The sequence below is a fragment of the Chiloscyllium punctatum genome, chromosome 18 (genome assembly GCF_047496795.1).
Source record: "Chiloscyllium punctatum isolate Juve2018m chromosome 18, sChiPun1.3, whole genome shotgun sequence".
Lineage (NCBI taxonomy): Eukaryota > Metazoa > Chordata > Chondrichthyes > Orectolobiformes > Hemiscylliidae > Chiloscyllium > Chiloscyllium punctatum.
The window spans coordinates 99,018,518-99,036,795 of NC_092756.1; the positions used below are offsets into that span (position 1 = coordinate 99,018,518).

The 18,278-nt window shown below is 49.4% G+C and overlaps 1 protein-coding gene across 2 annotated transcripts in view; it reads left to right on the top strand.

Moving 5' to 3' along the window:
• The window catches only part of LOC140489398 (synaptogyrin-1-like), a 44,296-nt gene extending 38,866 nt beyond the window's left edge, over window positions 1-5,430 (top strand). For both annotated transcript variants that reach the window (XM_072588910.1, XM_072588911.1), the window contains exon 4: window positions 1,840-5,430. In XM_072588910.1, coding sequence (XP_072445011.1) covers window positions 1,840-2,055 — 216 coding nt within the window. In that variant the 3' untranslated portion in view covers window positions 2,056-5,430. The remainder of the gene's footprint in view (window positions 1-1,839) is intronic.
• The last annotated feature ends 12,848 nt before the right edge of the window (window positions 5,431-18,278 follow it).

The following is an 18,278-nucleotide window of genomic DNA, read 5'->3' on the forward strand; positions in this document are numbered from 1 at the left end:
CTCTCGCTCTCTCTCTGCTCCATCTCTCGCGCGCTCTCTCTCTGCTCCATCTCTCGCTCTCTCTCTGCTCCATCTCTCGCTCTCTCTCTGCTCCATCTCTCGCTCTCTCTCTGCTCCATCTCTCGCTCTCTCTCTGCTCCATCTCTCGCTCTCTCTCTCTGCTCCATCTCTCTCGCTCTCTCTCTCTGCTCCATCTCTCGCTCTCTCTCTCTCTGCTCCATCTCTCGCGCGCTCTCTCTGCTCCATCTCTCTCTCTCTCTCTGCTCCATCTCTCTCTCTCTCTCTGCTCCATCTCTCGCTCTCTCTCTCTCTGCTCCATCTCTCGCGCGCTCTCTCTGCTCCATCTCTATCTCTCTCTCTGCTCCATCTCTCTCTCTCTCTCTGCTCCATCTCTCGCTCTCTCTCTCTGCTCCATCTCTCGCGCGCTCTCTCTCCGCTCCATCTCTCGCGCGCTCTCTCTCCGCTCCATCTCTCGCGCACTCTCTCTCCGCTCCATCTCTCGCGCTCTCTCTGCTCCATCTCTCGCGCGCTCTCTCTCTGCTCCATCTCTCTCGCGCTCTCTCTGCTCCATCTCTCGCGCGCTCTCTCTCTGCTCCATCTCTCGCGCGCTCTCTCTCTGCTCCATCTCTCGCGCGCTCTCTCTCTGCTCCATCTCTCGCGCGCTCTCTCTCTGCTCCATCTCTCGCGCGCTCTCTCTCTGCTCCATCTCTCGCGCGCTCTCTCTCTGCTCCATCTCTCGCGCGCTCTCTCTCTGCTCCATCTCTCGCGCTCTCTCTCTGCTCCATCTCTCGCGCGCTCTCTCTCTGCTCCATCTCTCTCTCTCTCTCTCTGCTCCATCTCTCGTGCGCTCTCTCTCTGCTCCATCTCTCTCTCTCTCTGCTCCATCTCTCTCTCTCTCTGCTCCATCTCTCGCTCTCTCTCTCTGCTCCATCTCTCGCGCGCTCTCTCTCTGCTCCATCTCTCTCTCTCTCTGCTCCATCTCTCGCGCCCTCTCTGCTCCATCTCTCGCGCTCTCTCTCTCTGCTCCATCTCTCGCGCTCTCTCCGCTCCATCTCTCGCGCGCTCTCTCTCCGCTCCATCTCTCGCGCGCTCTCTCTCCGCTCCATCTCTCGCGCGCTCTCTCTCCGCTCCATCTCTCGCGCGCTCTCTCTCTTCCCCCCACATCTCTCTCTCTTCCCCCCCATCTCTCTCTCTTCCCCCCCATCTCTCTCTCTTCCCCCCCCATCTCTCTCTCTTCCCCCCCCATCTCTCTCTCTTCCCCCCCATCTCTCTCTCTTCCCCCCCCATCTCTCTCTCTTCCCCCCCCATCTCTCTCTCTTCCCCCCCCATCTCTCTCTCTTCCCCCCCCATCTCTCTCTCTTCCCCCCCCATCTCTCTCTCTTCCCCCCCATCTCTCTCTCTTCCCCCCCATCTCTCTCTCTTCCCCCCCCATCTCTCTCTCTTCCCCCCCATCTCTCTCTCTTCCCCCCCCATCTCTCTCTCTTCCCCCCCCATCTCTCTCTCTTCCCCCCCCCATCTCTCTCTCTTCCCCCCCATCTCTCTCTCTTCCCCCCCATCTCTCTCTCTTCCCCCCCCATCTCTCTCTCTCCCCCCCCATCTCTCTCTCTCTTCCCCCCCATCTCTCTCTCTTCCCCCCCCATCTCTCTCTCTTCCCCCCCCATCTCTCTCTCTTCCCCCCCCATCTCTCTCTCTTCCCCCCCCATCTCTCTCTCTTCCCCCCCCATCTCTCTCTCTTCCCCCCCCATCTCTCTCTCTTCCCCCCCCATCTCTCTCTCTCCCCCCCCGCCATCTCTCTCTCTCTTTGTCTGTGCCTCCTGTCTGCCCTTGCTCCGTTGAAAGGCTGCTCAGGCATTCCTGGGATACCAGCGGTACCGCCTGGGAGCCGACTCTGCTCTTTTCTCCCAGGAGTACACAGACCCGAGCCAGGACACCTCTGCCCCTTACGGCCCGTACCTCTCCGGGGACGAGATGGAAGCCCCAGGCTCTTACCAGCAACCACTGTCGACAGGATCCTACACAAGCGCCTCCGAGGGATATCAGACGCAGGATTACTGAGGAAAGTGACAGCCAGGAGTGAGTGACACGAGAATGCGAATCCCTCACATGCAACCTTTACACATTTTACTGGGCAACCCTTGGTTTAAATGAGAGAAAACACTGACACACCAAAAGTGTCTATCATCACTGGGTCAGAGTTTAATATCCTTGAGTTTGAAATACGTATTCTAACTCCTGCAGGTGCTTAAAGTGAATATAAAATATTTCCACGTCGCCTAGTCTGTTCTGTAAGACGTGCTCACTTAAATGCAGATAATGTTTGAAGGAATGGTATAAAAATATATATATGTATATATATTTATTTTAATTCAAGGTTTATTTATTGATTCTGGAAGACAGTTGGCTGCTGAAAACTTGCCCACTCCCCAGATGAGCCCACCAATGCCATCTCCTCTCTGCGAGTTCACTATCCCTCCTCCCAGCTCCCTCACTCAGGAATGGGATCTGTGCACAGCACCAGCACTGACAGGGCATGGGGCTGGGGGAAAGGACTGGAGCGAACGAGAGACTGTGGGCCCCTGCTCCCACTGGTGCTGAAGTGTGGAACAGGCCCTTGTTCAGGATGCTGCCTCAGCTGGTGTTTCCCAGGGCCACGGGGACAGAGTCGGGTGTGAAGGAAAGCTATTCTCGTTTACTGAAAAGCACAAAGTAGCCAGCTAAGCAACGTTTTTTTCCCCAGGGGAGGGTGTCGGGTGAGGGGTGGAAAGCACAGAGATTCCTGTTCACTTGAGAAGACCTTACAAATGATCAGAGACAGCCTTTGCCCTGCTCCAGTTATTTAAAACATGGGGAAGGAGTCACGATGGTGTGGGGGTTGGGGAAACATGGACTCAACTTGATCTGGAGCCTGAGATTTCGATAGTGAGAGAGAGTTCACTTTTGTCATGGCACTGGGTCTAAGCAGGGATTGCCCTGTGGGAGAGGGGGTGGCGGGGGCGGGAGTGGATGGGTGTGTGTATATATATATGTGTGTGTGTACACATGTGCCTGGGTGTGGTGTGTACCTTGCCTTTTGGCTTGTTTTCCTCCCCACCATGTCCTATCTCTCTCTGCCCCTTACTGTCCATCTCGATCTTGTGCTCGGTCTGTCTCTCTCTCTGTCTCTCTCTCTCTGTCTGTCTCTCTCTCTGTCTGTCTCTCTCTCTGTCTGTCTCTCTCTGTCTGTCTCTCTCTGTCTGTCTCTCTCTCTCTGTCTGTCTCTCTCTCTCTGTCTCTCTCTCTCTGTCTCTCTCTCTCTGTCTCTCTCTCTCTGTCTCTCTCTCTCTGTCTCTCTCTCTCTGTCTCTCTCTCTCTGGCATCGTTCTTCCTCCTCCTCATGGGCATCAACTGGATAATCTGCCACCTTCCTCCCTCCCTCCCTCCCTGACTGCAGGGTGCATGGATAGAGCTCTGCAGCCAGAGAGAGTGACCTCTCCGTATTCCTTTGACCTCTTGCTGAAGCCTGTGGAGGTGGGAGTAAAGGGGCAGAAAGATCCCGCTGTGCCCCAGCAACCAGACCAGGCTGTTTGTGGTTTTGAGGTGGAGTGCAGAGCAGGAGGCTGTAGATCAGCCGGTACTCGGTGAGAAAGTTAATAGGGTGGTAGATAGCCATTGGGTGGTTATTAATTGGCATCAGGAGGTCTCTGTGTGATTGACAAGGTGCCACAGCCTACACCCCGTTAACACCACCATCAATAGCAGCAGCTGTCAGCAAACCCCACATCCTTGGTGCGTTCTCTGAGAGGCCGTGTCCCCAACCAGAACTGTCTTATTGAACCTCACTCTACATATTGCCTAGTATTCTGTGTACAGAACAGGGGAAACTGCAATTAAACTACAGATCCTTAACAATGTTAAACAAAAGTGTATAAATCTGTATTTCATATAGTATTTTATTGTTGTATTTAAAACAAAATACCTTTTTATGTGTTACTATGGATACCAGGCTAGGCCCAGGCTTTCCGAGGTAACGCTGCCAAGTGAAGGCATCCAGAAACTTTCTTCTATGAAAGATAACACCACAAAAACAAGATTAAATATCAAAAACATCTGATCCATGTCTTTAGTTTCTGTATTAAGACTTAAGCTGACAGTCCATAGCATGGAACAGAGTCAGTGACCGTACAAGAGACATGTGGACAATTGGCCAGTGGTCATTCAGTGATATTGATCCTTTCTCCCCCAGCATTGGCCAAGTTGGCAGTACCATTCCTGATGGTCTCCGTCTCTCTCTCTCTCTCCCTCTCACTAGCTGACATGGGATGCTGAGAGTGAGATAAAGAGCGGGAGAGATTGCAGACTGCAGGACAGCACGTGTGAAAGCCTGGTGAGGTACCTGATCTGGTTCATTCTGGCTTCTACACTGTTTTGATTCGTTCTTGTGCGGGAGGACATTTGAAGCCAGCACCTGACTGGTGAATGCTGCACTTTTCCTGTTGTTCTGTGGGTTTGAGTCCCGAGCTAGCCATGAGAGCACAGAATCTGGGCTGATGCTGCTGTTGCCTGTCCTGAGGGAACGCTGCACTATAAACTGTGCTGCCTTTCCAGTGGGAGGCTCTATTGACGGTCTCAGCTGGATGTGAAAGATCCCCATGACCTCTGGTTCAGAGAAGAGCAGGGACATTCTCCCTTGTGTCCCGGTCCAGTATTTATTTCCCCTGAAGTGATACCACAAGATCAAATTGTCTGGTCAGTACCACGTTTGAAATTTATGGGATCTTGCTTTGCACAAATTGACTGCCACATTTCCCACATAGCAGCAGTGACCGCAGTGCAGAGTACATTACTGGTGGTAAAGTCAATTGAGGAATTCTGAGCACTGTAGAAATGTTAGTTTATTTATTCATTTATAATCAGTCTGGCAATTGGCCCCCTCCCTTGGCAGCAGTTATCTCAGACTGTCAGGGGTATGTAAAGTGATAGGTGGGGCTAGGGATGCTGTCGAGGGATATTGTTGGAATTTGCTGAGCCCTGTTGGGAGTGTGGCCTGTCCCAATGTGACACTCTGCCCATCTGCAATATCTGATGGGCTTAAACTTACCCTTGTCACATTGCTGCTCGCCAGATTCATCCCACCCCCATCACCCCAGGGGAGATGGAGGGTAAAGGGGATGTTACAAGTGTGAACCAACCCCAATCTGTCATCATTTGTCCAATGCCGGACTCTCCCTCCACCAGAGAGCATACTGCACTAGCCACTAACTTATTGCAAACTCTATGTGTAGCATTGTGTATAGAATTAATTGTGTATAACATGGAACCCTGTGTCTTTATATATTGTTGTTGCTGCTGTGTTCTCCACACAATGCAGCCTGTGTTTGTGGTATGTTGAGCAGATATTAATTATTTATCTGTAAAATTGTGATTCTCAATAAAATGTTTCAAGTAGATAAATGGCTTCGTGTGTTCCCACCCCTTTCTCGAGCCCACTTTCACACACCCTCGCCAAATCTCGTCTTCCCAACTCTCAACTTGCCAACTCTCTCTAGCTCTGTCTCCCTCTGTCTCTAACTCTGTGTAACTCTGTCTCTCTAACGCTGTCTGTCTCTAACTGTCTCTCTCTCTAACTCTGTATTTCTCTGTCTCTCTCTCTCTCTATAATTCACTGTCTCTGTCTTTCTCTTTCTAACTCTGTCTCTCTCTAACTCTGTCTGTCTCCCTCTCTCTCTAATTAGGCGTGTGTCTCCCTCTCTAACTCTGTCTCTCTCTCTTTCTCTCTCTCTCTCTCTCTGTGTCTCTCTCTCCTCCTAACTCTGTCTCCCTCTCTCTAACACTGTCTGTCTCTCCCTCTAACTCTGTGCAACTCTGTCTCTCTAATTGTCTGTCTGCCTGTCTCTCGCTCTCTAACTCTTTCTTTCTCTAACTCTGTCCCTCTCTTTCTCGCTGTTTAACACTCTCTCTTTAACTCTCTCTCTGTAACTCTGTGTGTCTGTGTCTCTCTAACTGTCTGTCTCTCGAACTCTTGTCTCTCTCTCTCTCTCTCTAACTCACTGTCTCTCTGTCTCTAATTCTCTGTCTCTCTCTTTCTATCTGTAGCACTCTCTAACAATGTCTCTAATGCACTCTCACTCTTTAACTTTGTCTCTCTCTCACTGTAACTCTAACTCCCTCTCAACTCTCTCGCTCTGCCTCTCTCTAACTGTCTCACTCTATCTGTAACACTCTACAAATGTCTCTTTATTGCACTCTCTTGCCATTTAACTCTCTAACAACATCTTTCTCACTGAAGTTCTCTATCTCGTTAATTGTCTCAGTCTCTAATTCTCTCTTGTTAACTCTGTCTCTAACTTTCTCTCTAACTCTGTCTCTTTCGCTAACTCTCTAAATCTCCCTCTAACTCTGTCTCCCTCTAACTCTTGTCTCTACCTCTCTCACTCTATCTGTAACACTCTAACAACGTCACTAATGCACTCTTGCTCTTTCTCTCTGTCTATCTGTAGCACTCTCTCTAACAATGTCTCTCTAACAGTCTCGCTCTTTAACTCTGTCTCTCTCACTGTAACTCTTAAACTCTTTCTAACTCTCTTCCTCCAACACGCTCTGTAACACGCTCTCTCCCTCTCTCTCTAACACTGTCTCTGTAACACACTCTCCCTCTCTCTGTAACACTCTCTCTCTAACAGTCTCTCTCTAACACTCACCCCTCTATAACACTCTCTCTGTAACACATTCTCTCTCTCTCTCTAACATACTCTCTGTATCATGCTCTGTCTCTCTCTCTCTCCCCCCCCGCCCACTGTAACTCTTTGTAACACACATTCAATAACATTCTCTCTCTCTCTTTGTAATGCACACACACTCCCCTCTCTTGCTCTCTGTAACACACACACACACACACACACACAGTAAGTCGCTCTCTCACTGTAACACACTGTCTATCTCTGTAACTCTCTGGAACACACTCTCTCCCCCTCTCTGTAACACACTCTCTCCCCTATCTCTCTGTAACACTCTCTCGCGCTGTCTCTCTCTGTCTCTCTCTCTGGAATGCACATACTCTCTCCCTTTTTCTGTCTCCCCCTCTCTCTGTAACACACACACTCTCTCTAGAACACTCTGTTTCCCTCTTTCTGTAACACACACTGTAACATTCTCACTCTGTAACACTCTCTAACACACTGTAACACTCTCTGTAACATTCTCTCTCCCCCACACACTCGCTGCAAAACTCACCATCTCCCACCATTCTCTTTCTAACACACAATCTGTGTAATGCATGTGTTCTCTTTCCCCCCTCAGCAACACTTTTTTTCCCCCCCCTCTCTGTAACACATTCTCTCTCACTAACACACACTGTAACACACTCCCTCTCCCCTCTCTGTAACACACTCTCTGTAACACACACTCTCCCCTCTCTCTTTTTAACACACACACTGTAACACTCACACTGTAACACATTCCCCCCCCCACCCGTAACACACTCTCTCCCCCTTGTCTCTCTCTCTCTCTAACACGCTCTTGCTCGGTCTCTGCCTCTGGGACACACACTGTCTTCCCCTCTCTCTCTCTCACGCACAAGCAATCTCTCGCTCTAACATACTCTCTCTGTAACACTGTCTCTTTCTCTAACACTCTCTCTCTCTTTGTAACACTCCCCCGCCCCCACCTGTAACACGTATTTTTGTTCTCTCTCTCTCTAACACAATCTCTGTCTCTCTAATATTCACTCTCTCTCTCTCTCTCTTTTTACTCGAGCTATTGCCCAGGTAACTGAAGATGTGGCCTCTGATGGTGGAGATTGGGAATGATTGTGGGGAGAGACCAGATTGGAAGAGTATGGAGATCTGGAAGGGTTGTAGGTCTGGAGGGGATTATAGTGACGGTGGTTGTAGGTCTGGAGGGGATTATGGTGACAGTGAGGTCATGAAAGGATTTGAAATGCAGGATGAGAATTTCTGAAATTTGGAATTGACAGTTTTGCCAGATTGGGTTGAAGTGTGTGGCACTGTGAGTAGGCCCGAACAGTAGCAGCATTGGTTCTGGGGAGCTTTGATGTTTGCGGAGAGTGGGGTCACTTGGAAGCTATTAATATTGTCCCATTTGGGTGAGAGCAGCTAACCGCCTGGAGCAGAGGATGATCCCAGGATGAACTTGGTGATGTATATGTGTCTCTCCCAGTGTTTTCCCATTCTGATTTTTATAGGCTGTTCTGTGAAGTTTTGCACGTTCTGTTTGGAAGTTTGTGGATGGTAGTTTTGTTTCCACTGGCAACAGGGTCTGTAGAAGACCGCTTTAAGATAATTACATGAAGCAAGGTCATGGAGCCATAGTCATCCAGCATGGAATCCGACCCTTCGGCCCAACCAGTCTGTGCTGAACATAATCCCAAACTAAACTAGTCCCACCTGCCTGTTCCTGACCCATATCCCTCCAAACCCTTTCCTATTCATATGCCCATCCAAATGCCTTTTAAATGCTATAATTGTACCAGCCTCCACCACATCCTCTGGCAGCTCATTCCATATACTCACTACCCTCTGCATGAAAAAGTTGCCCCTTAGGTCCTTTTTAAATCTTTCCCCTCTCATTTTGAGCCACACCCTCTAGTTTTGGACCCCCCCACCCAAGGGAAAAAGACCTTGCCTGTTTACCCTTTCCATGTCCCCTCATTAGTTTATAAACCTGTAATAGTCACCCCACAGCCTCCGAGTCTGAGGGAAGGAGTGAGGAGTAGGTGGTTTAGGAATGCTATCTCGAGAGCTAGCAGACATGGGGGGGAGGCTGAATGGTCATCATCTTTGACGTACCATTATATGACACGGCCTCCCAGTTGAGCGAAGTATTGGTTTTAAATTTCTAATCTACATTTCCAAACCCTTGATTGCTCATTCCTTACTGTCTGTGTGATCTCTACAGACCCCCTGAGCTCCCCGAAATCCCTTGTTCCCTACAGACCTCCTGAGCTCTCTGAAATCCCCCGTTCCCTGCAGACCCCCTGAGCTCCCCGAAACCCCCTGTTCCCTACAGACCCCCTGAGCTCTCTGAAATCCCCCGTTCCCTGCAGACCCCCTGAGCTCCCCGAAACCCCCTGTTCCCTACAGACCCCCTGAGCTCCCCAAAATCCCCCCGCTCCCTACAGACCCCCTGAGCTCCCCAAACCCCCCCCGTTCCCTACAGACCCCCTGAGCTCCCCGAACCCCCCCGTTCCCTACAGAACCCCCGAGCTCCCCGAAATCCCCCGTTCCCTGCAGACCCCCTGAGCTCCCCGAAATCCCCCGCCCCCGTTCCCTACAAACCCCCTGAGCTCCCTGAAATTCCCCTGTTCCCTACAGACCCCCTGAGCTCCCCGAAACCCCCCCGTTCCCTACAGACCCCCTGAGCTCCCCGAAATCCCCCCTCCCCGTTCTGGCCTCTTGCACATTGTAGTTGCTTTGCCATTATTGGTCCTGTTTTCAGTTGCTTGGGCCCTGAGCTCTGCAATCTCCTCCCGAACCCACTCTCACTCACTCTCCTCTTTTGAGATAGTCCTATATAAAAACCTTCCTCTCGTCAGGTGTCTGGTGACCAGCCTTAAACACGTGGTCTGATGTCATGTTTTGTTTAGTAATGCTCCCATGAAGCCACCCGGGGCATTATGGTCCACGTTGGCCCCAATAACACGAGCAAGAGTTGGCACTGGCTGGGACATCTCTGGTACCAGGAGCAGAATTGTTTTTGAAAAAGCAGGACCTCATAATCTCTGGGTTACTACCTGAGCCACATGTGAATTGGCAAAGAATGAGATTTGGGAAGTGAATATGTAGTAAAAGGAGTGATGCAGGACAGAGGGGTTCCAGTTTATGGATCACTGGCATCAGAATTGGGACAGGAAGGAACTGTACTGTCAGGACAAGCTCATCCTGAACTAATCTGGGACCTGAATCCTCGTGCAAAAGCTCAGTAGGGTGATCACAAGGTCTTTCATAACCTCTCCTGAGCTGTTTTCACCCTTTAATTCATTTAAAGCTTCCAGAACAAGTCATAGGATATTATATGGAGAGGGTCAGGAATTGAACTTCTCACACACAACAGGTAAGGAGGCAACTATGAGAAGGGGACAGTCAATATGGGACGGAGGGGGTTAAATACACGCAGTATGCAAAACAAGGGAAATGACTTTGTAGCACAGATTGAGATTGGCAATAACAGAATGGTGAGTTTCATAGAGACGTGAGTGCAAGGGGATCAGGGCTGGGAGTGGAGTAACCCAGGATACACCACCTGTCAAGAGGGTAGGCGGGGGGACAAGGTTGCATTGTTAGTAAGAAATGAAATTAAATCAATAGTGAGAAGTGCTGGAGAATCAGAAGATGTAGAAGCTTGAGTGGGTAGAGTTGGGGGACTGCGAAGGGAGAGACCCTACTGGGAGGTGTGTTCAGACCTCCCAAGGGTAGTCAGGATGTGAGGAAGAAAATAAGTCAGGAGATAGAAAAGGCATGTCAGAAAGGCACTGTTCCATTAGTCATAGGGACTGCAATGTGCAGGTGGCCTGGGAAAACCAGGTTAGTAGTGAAGCTTAAGGAAAGGAATTCTTGAAACATCTCTGAGCTGGGATTTGGAGCAGCTTGTGGTAAAGCCACAAAGGGTCCAGGCACATGTGATATTAGGGATGTGGAACAGACAATAGGTGCAGGAGTAGGCCATTCGGCCCTTCGAGCCAGCACCACCATTCATTATGATCATGGCTGATCACCCACAATCAGTATCCAGTTCCTGCCTTATCCCCATAACCCTTGATTCCATTATCTTTAAGAGCTCTATCCATCTCTTTCTTGAAAGTATCCAGAGACCTGGCTTCCACTGCCTTCTGGGGCAGAGTATTCCATACACCCACCACTCTCTGGGTGAAGATGTTTCTCCTCAACTCTGTTCTAAGTGGCCTCCCCCTTATTTTTAAACGGTGTCCCCTGGTTCGGGACTCACCCATCAGCGGAAACGTGCTTCCTGCCTCCAGAGTGTCCAATCCTTTAATAATCTTATACGTCTCAATCACAGCCCCTCTCATCCTTCTAAACTCAAGTGTATACAAGCCCAGTCGCTCCAGTCTTTCAATGAGGAAGACTTGATTAGGGAGCTGAAGGTGAAGGAACCCTGAGAGGGCAGTGACTGTGACATAATAGAATTCACCCTATATTTTGAGGGGGAGGAGCTGGAATCAGATGTAAATGTATTACAACTGAGTGAAGGTATCTTCAAAGAGTTGAGGGAGGAGCTGGTCGGAGGTGATAGGACGGGGAATCTGGCAGGGAAGACAGGGGAGCAGCAATGCCAGGAGTTTCTGGGGGTGATTCGGCAGGCACAACGGAAATTCATCCCAAAGAAGACGAAACATACTCAGGGGAGGATGAAGTAACTGTGGCTGACACGGGAAGTTAGGGAGAGTATAAAAGCAAAACGAAAAGCTACAATGTGGTGAAGATCAGTGAGAAGCCAGAGGATTGGGAAACCTTTAAAAACAACAGAGGATAACTTTAATAGGAGTAAGGAAGGAGAAGATGAAATACAAGGGTGAGCTAGCTAGTAATATAAAAGAAGATTGCAAGTTTTTTTTAAATATATAAAAGCCATGAGAGAGCCAAGGGTGGATATTGGATCATTGGAAAATGAGGGCTGGAGAAGTAGTAATGGGGAACAAAGAAATGGCAGAGGAACTGAATAGGTATTTTTATCAGTTTTCACAGTGGAAGACACCAGCAACTTACAAGAACTTCAAGACAGTCGGGGCAGAGGTGAGTGCGGTGGCCATTACGAAGGAGGCGTTGGGGAAACAGAAAGGTCTGAAAATGGGTAAATCACCTGGATCAATGGACTATACACCAGAGTTCTGAAAAAGATAGCTGATAGATTGTAGAGGCATTGGTGGTGATCTTTCAGGAAACACTGGAGTCAGGGAGAGTCCCGGAGAACTGGAAAATAGCAAATGCAACACCCTGGATAAGATGTGAGGAAGGCAGAAGGAGGAAACTATAGGCCGGTTTGCCTGACTTCAGTTGTTGCTAAGATTTTAGAGTCCATTATTAAGCATGAGATTGCGGAGTATTTGGAAGTGCTTAGTAACATAGGGCTGAGTCATGCCTAACAAATCTGATAGACTTCTTTGAGGAGATAATGAGAAAGTTAGACAAAGGAGAGCCAGTGGACGTGATCTATTTGGATTTCCAAAAGGCCTTTGATAAGATGCCATACAGGAGGCTGCTAAATAAGATTACAACCCATGATATTAGGGGCAAGGTATCAGCATGGACAGAGGATTGGCTGACTGGCAGAAGGCAGAGAGTGGGAATAAAGGGATGTTTCTCAGGATGGCAGCTGGTGACTAGTGGAGTTGCATAGTGGTCTCTGTTGGGATCGCAACTGTTCACATTATGCATTAACAATCTGGATGAAGGAACTAAGGGCATTGTTGTTAAGTTTGCAGATGACACAAAGCTAGGTGGAGAGACAGGTAGTGTTGAGGAAGCAGGGAGGCTGCAGAAGTACTTGAATAGGCAGGAGAGTGGGCCTAGAAGTGGCAGATGGAATACAATGTGGAAAAACTACAGTTATGCTGTTTGATAGGAAAAATAGGCTACTTTCTCAATGGGGAAAGGCTTTGAAAATCTGAAACACAAAGGGACTTGTCAGTCCTAGTTCAGGAATCTCCTCAGGTAACCATGCAGATCCAGCTGGCAGCTAGGAAGGCAAATGTAACGTCAGTATTCACTTCGAGACAGCTAGAATACAAGAGCAGAGATGTCCTGCTGAGGCTGTATAAGGCTCTGGTCTGACTACATTTGGAATATTCTGAGCAGTTTTGGGCCCCATATCTAAGGAAAAATGTGCTGGCATTGGAGGAAGTGCAAAGGAGATTTAAATAACGATCCCATGGATGAAGGGCTTGTCATGAGGAGCGATTGGCGACTCTGGGTCTGTACTCAATGGAGTTTCGAAGGATGAGGGGAGTGGATCTGGTTGGAACTTACAGAATATTGAGAGGCCTGGACAGATTGGACGTGGAGAAGATGTTCCCACCAGTAGGAGAGACTAGGAACCGAGGACACCGCCTCAGAGTGAAGGGATGATCCTATAGGACTGTGATGAAGAGGAGTTTCTTCAGCTACAGGGTGGGGAATCTGTGGAACTCATTGTCAAAGAGGGCTGGGGAAGCCAGGTCATTGTGTGTGTCTAAGACTGAGGTAGATAGGTTCCTGATTTGTACGGGGAGAGAAGGTTACAGGGAGAAGGATGGTGAATGAGGCTGATAAACATATCAGCCATGATTGAACAGTGGACCAGACTGGATGGGCTGAATAGCCTAATTCTACTCCTGCCTTTTATGGTCTTATGGGTGTTTCTTTGTTTAAAAGGCGCTTTCTAAATATAAGCCATGGTTTTATTTGGAGACAGCAGTAAGCCAAGTGTAATTAAAAGTCTCTCCAATGGAGGGAGCTAACAGCCATATTGAATGGCTGCCTGTAGCCCTGAACCTCTCCGTGATGATCCTCACTCAGCACTCTCTGCCTCACTCCTCTTCCCATCATCCCTTTCTTTTGGTGCTGGTGGATATTTCAAGTTGGATCCCCACACTCTCCCCACACCACCTTCCAGAATATGGGTTCAGGTGATCAGAAACCTCTCACCCTCTTTCTTTCTACACATCTCTCTGTCTATCGCTCCATCTATCTCTCTCTATATACCTATCTCTCTAACCTATATCTCTCTATATCTATCTTATCTCTATCATTTTGTATCTCTCTGTCACAATCTGCCTCCGCCTATCTTTATCTCTATGTATGTCTGTATCTATATCTCTCTCTTTCTATCTCTGCAGATGGAGGATTAAGACTTGATTCTCGGAGATGGGGCGGATGACAGCAGCAATGTTTGGTTGCTGTGAGGTGGTTCAGTTTTAATCATCTCTGCAGTTTTGATGACAAATAAACAAGCTGAACAACTGATGGGTGGATATGAAACAATTCATTCCAATGCATCGAGATTGGAAATAAATGTGAGAGAGCCACTGGGGGAGGGGGAAGGGGTTGTTTGGAAGTGACTGGAACAGAATGGAACCCGTCGGCCTGCAGGAATTCAGGCTGAGGGAGGCCAGGTGTTAGTCAATCTCAACAAAATGGACAAGAGAAGTGACAAAAATCCAATGGAGAACACAATCACCATTGAGGAAGTGCAGTACCTTCCTAAAGTAACCAAATCAAGCAGCCATTTTGTACACAGCAAGATCCCTGGGTGGTGTGAAGGTGGATTGCAGGTTCAGAAACCCAGGGACAGTTTCCCATGAAATGTTTTGTGACCCTCTGACCTGAGACAGAGTATAACAGCTCCCGTGGTGATCCATTCCCTCTGACCTGGTACAGGTCCCGTGGTGATCCATTCCCTCTGACCTGGTACAGCTCCTGTGGTGATTCATTTGCAAACCAATGACAGTGACCCATTCTTTCTGCTTTGACCCTGACCTACCTACCCTCATGACTTCACTGAAGCCAATTTCCCAGAAATTCCTGTTTCCCTCTCACTCCCTGTCACTGCAAGAAGTTTGTGTCTGACTGTTCCTTGTGTTTCAGCTCCCTAACTGGCCAGAATCTCAGCAAAAAAAACAAATCCAGGCAACGGCCAACTGTATTTTCAAAGCTCCCCTTGATGTTTCTCCTGGAATCACGGTGGGGAGGAGCTGGTGTTGGACTGGGCTGGACAAAATCAGGAATCACACGACACCAGGTTAGAGTCCAACACATTGGGGATTTAATTGAAATCACAAGCTTTAGGAGCGCTGTCCCTCCATCAGGAGAACTTCAGTGACTTCACCTGGGGCAGCACCCTGAAAGCTTGTGATTTTAAATAAACCTGTTGGACTCTAACCTGGTGTCATGTGACTTCTGATTTTACCCTGGGATCATTGGAGTGGCTTATTCCAAGAGATGGATCGATAATTCTTGGTGTTTCTCTGGCTTTTGGAAGACTTTCTGCAAAGGGAAGGGCATTAATTTTGATTGAAAAGGAAAAGTTGTTTCCACAGAATCAGAGAATTCTGTGACGCTGCTCAAAGCTGTCATTCAGCCCATTGTTTCTGGACTGGCTTTTGGAGTATTTTGACTTCGTTCCAATCTCTGGCCTTTTCTCTGTAATCTTGCTTATTGTTTATATTTAAATAACCTCCAATGCCCCTCCTGATGCCTCAGTTGAACCTGCCTCCTCCAAACCCCCAGGCATTGCACATGGGAACATTTACAAGGATGTTGCCAGGGCTGGAGGACTGGAGCTCTAGGGAGAGGCTGAACAGGCTGGGGCTGTTTTCCCTGGAGCATCAGAGGCTGAGGGGTGACCTTATAGAGGTTTACAAAATTATGAGGGGCATGGATAGGATAAATAGGCAAAGTATTTTCCCTGGGGTCGGGGAGTCCAGAACTAGAGGGCATAGGTTTAGGGTGAGAAGGGAAAGATATAAAAGGGACCTAAGGGGCAACTTTTTCACACAGAGGGTGGTGCATGTATGAAATGAGCTGCCAGAGGATGTGGTGGAGGCTGGTACAATTACAGCATTTAAAAGGCATCTGGATGGTTATATGAATAGGAAGGGAACTGGAAAAGCACTCCACCCTGGAGACTCCCTGCCTTCATTCCTGATGAAGGGCCTTTACCTGAGACATCGATTCTCCTGCTCCTCGGATGCTGCCTGACGGGTTGTGCTTTTCCAGCACCACACTCTTGACTCTGATCTCCAGCATCTGTGGTCCTCACTTTTGCCTCTATGAATAGTAAGGGTTTAGAGGGATATCGGCCAAATGCTGGCAAAAGGGACGAGATTGGGTTGGGATGTCTGGTCGGCATGGACGGATTAGACCGAAGGGTCTGCTGTACATCTCTCTGGATTTAATTCTGATTTTCCAAAGCTTCACTCCAGCTCAGAGTCACAAACTTGACTTCTCTCGGATATTGTTTATTTGTTTTGATAAACCCCACGCCTGTGTATCACCCATGACTAAACATCTCGCTCGTTCCTTAGTTTCCCACTGTTCACCTCCTGTGGCTTCTCTCAAATATCTTGTTCTCACTCAGTTGCTCCTGTTAGTCTCTGCTCTTCCTGAATTCATCCCAAAACATTTAATATGTTAATGAGGAAAAGTATTGCAATAAATGACATCAGCTCAAAAGTACAAATATTAACATGTGTCAGTTTAACCATTGAAGGACTGGGATTGGATTCTTTTCTCTGGAGACTTGCCTTTACAACATGAGAAAGAATTTGCATTGATATATAGCCTTTCACATCGTCAGGACATCTCAAAGCATTTCTGAAGTGCAGGTATTTTCCAATCAATCTGCACAGTGATGTTATTACAGAGGCCTGCTGCAGGTGGGATTCGATGGCAGGCCTCCTGGTCCAGAGGTTGGGACACTACCAAGAGGCCCTAAGCAATGCCAGACAAATTTTCACAAAACAAAAAGGCAGTATCAGAAGATGAGATGATTGACCAATTTATTTGTGTTTGCTGTTCAGGATCTGAGCTTTTGTTTCTTCCAACACAGTTACACAGGACATGATCCTCCGACAGTGCGGCACTCCCTCAATACTGACCCTCCGACAGTGTGGCACTTCCTCAATCCTGACGCTCCGACAGTGCGGCCCTCCCTCAATACTGACCCTCCGACAGTGTGGCACTTCCTCAATACTGACCCTCCGACAGTGTGGCACTTCCTCAATCCTGACCCTCCGACAGTGCGGCACTTCCTCAATACTGACCCTCCGACAGTGCGGCCCTCCCTCAATACTGACCCTCCGACAGTGCGGCCCTTCCTCAATACTGACCGTCCGACAGTGCAGCCCTTCCTCAATACTGACCCTCCGACAGTGCAGCCCTCCCTCAATACTGACCCTCCGACAGTGGGGCACTTCCTCAATACTGACCCTCCAACAGTGCAGCACTCCCTCAATACTGACCCTCCGACAGTGCGGCCCTTCCTCAATACTGACCGTCCGACAGTGCAGCCCTTCCTCAATACTGACCCTCCGACAGTGCGGCACTCCCTCAGCACTAACCCTCCAACAGTGCGGCCCTCCCTCGATACTGACCCTCCGACAGTGCGGCACTCCCTCAGCACTAACCCTCCGACAGTGCAGCACTCCTTCAGCACAGACCCTCCAACAGTGCAGCTCTCCCTCAGCACTGACCCTCCGACAGTGTGGCACTCCCTCAGTACTGACCCTCCGATAGTGCAGCATTCCCTCAGCACTGACCCTCCGACAGTGTGGCACTCCCTCAGCTCTGACCCTCCGACAGTGCGGCACTCCCTCAGCCCTGACCGTCTGACAATGTGGCAATCCCTCAGCACTGACCCTCCGACAGTGTGGCATTCTCTCAGCACTGACCCTCTGACAGTGCGGCACTACCTCAGCACTGACCCTCCGACAGTGCGGCGCTCCCTCAGCACTGACCCTCTGACAGTGCAGCACACCCTCAGCACCGACCCTCCAACAGTGCAGCTCTCCCTCAATACTGACCCTCCGACAGTGCGGCACTCCCTCAGCACTGACCCTCTGACAGTGTGGCACTCTTTCAGCACTGACCCTCTGACAGTGCCCACTCCCTCAGCACTGACCCTCTGACAGTGCGGCACTCCCTCAGCACTGACCCTCCGACAGTGTGGCATTCTCTCAGCACTGACCCTCTGACAGTGCGGCACTCCCTCAGCACTGACCCTCTGACAGTGCGGCACTCCCTCAGTACTGACCCTCTGACAGTGTGGCACTCTTTCAGCACTGACCCTCTGACAGTGCGGCGCTCCCTCAGCACTGACCCTCCGACAGTGCGGCAATCCCTCAGCACTGACCCTCTGACAGTGCGGCACTACCTCAGCACTGACCCTCCGACAGTGCGGCAATCCCTCAGCACTGACCCTCTGACAGTGCGGCACTCCCTCAGCACTGACCCTCTGACAGTGCGGCACTCCCTCAGCACTGACCCTCTGACAGTGCGGCACTCCCTCAGCACTGACCCTCCGACAGGGCAGGGCTGTGACACTCCCTTGTGCTGAATGTCTGCCTGTATTCTGGACTCCAAACTGTGGTTGGGAATTGTTCCTATTAGAGTTAGACTGACCCTGTCGGTGTAGCCAATCCTCCTCAGCAGGACTACAGTGTAATATTAGCATGAGGTGGAGTGTGGCGCGGTGTTGGAGCAGGTGTCTGTATATCGAGGATTGGAAGGTAGTAGGATAATGAGTAAGAACATCTGCCAGAAGAAATCTGTAGTGTCATTTTTCCACCTGTG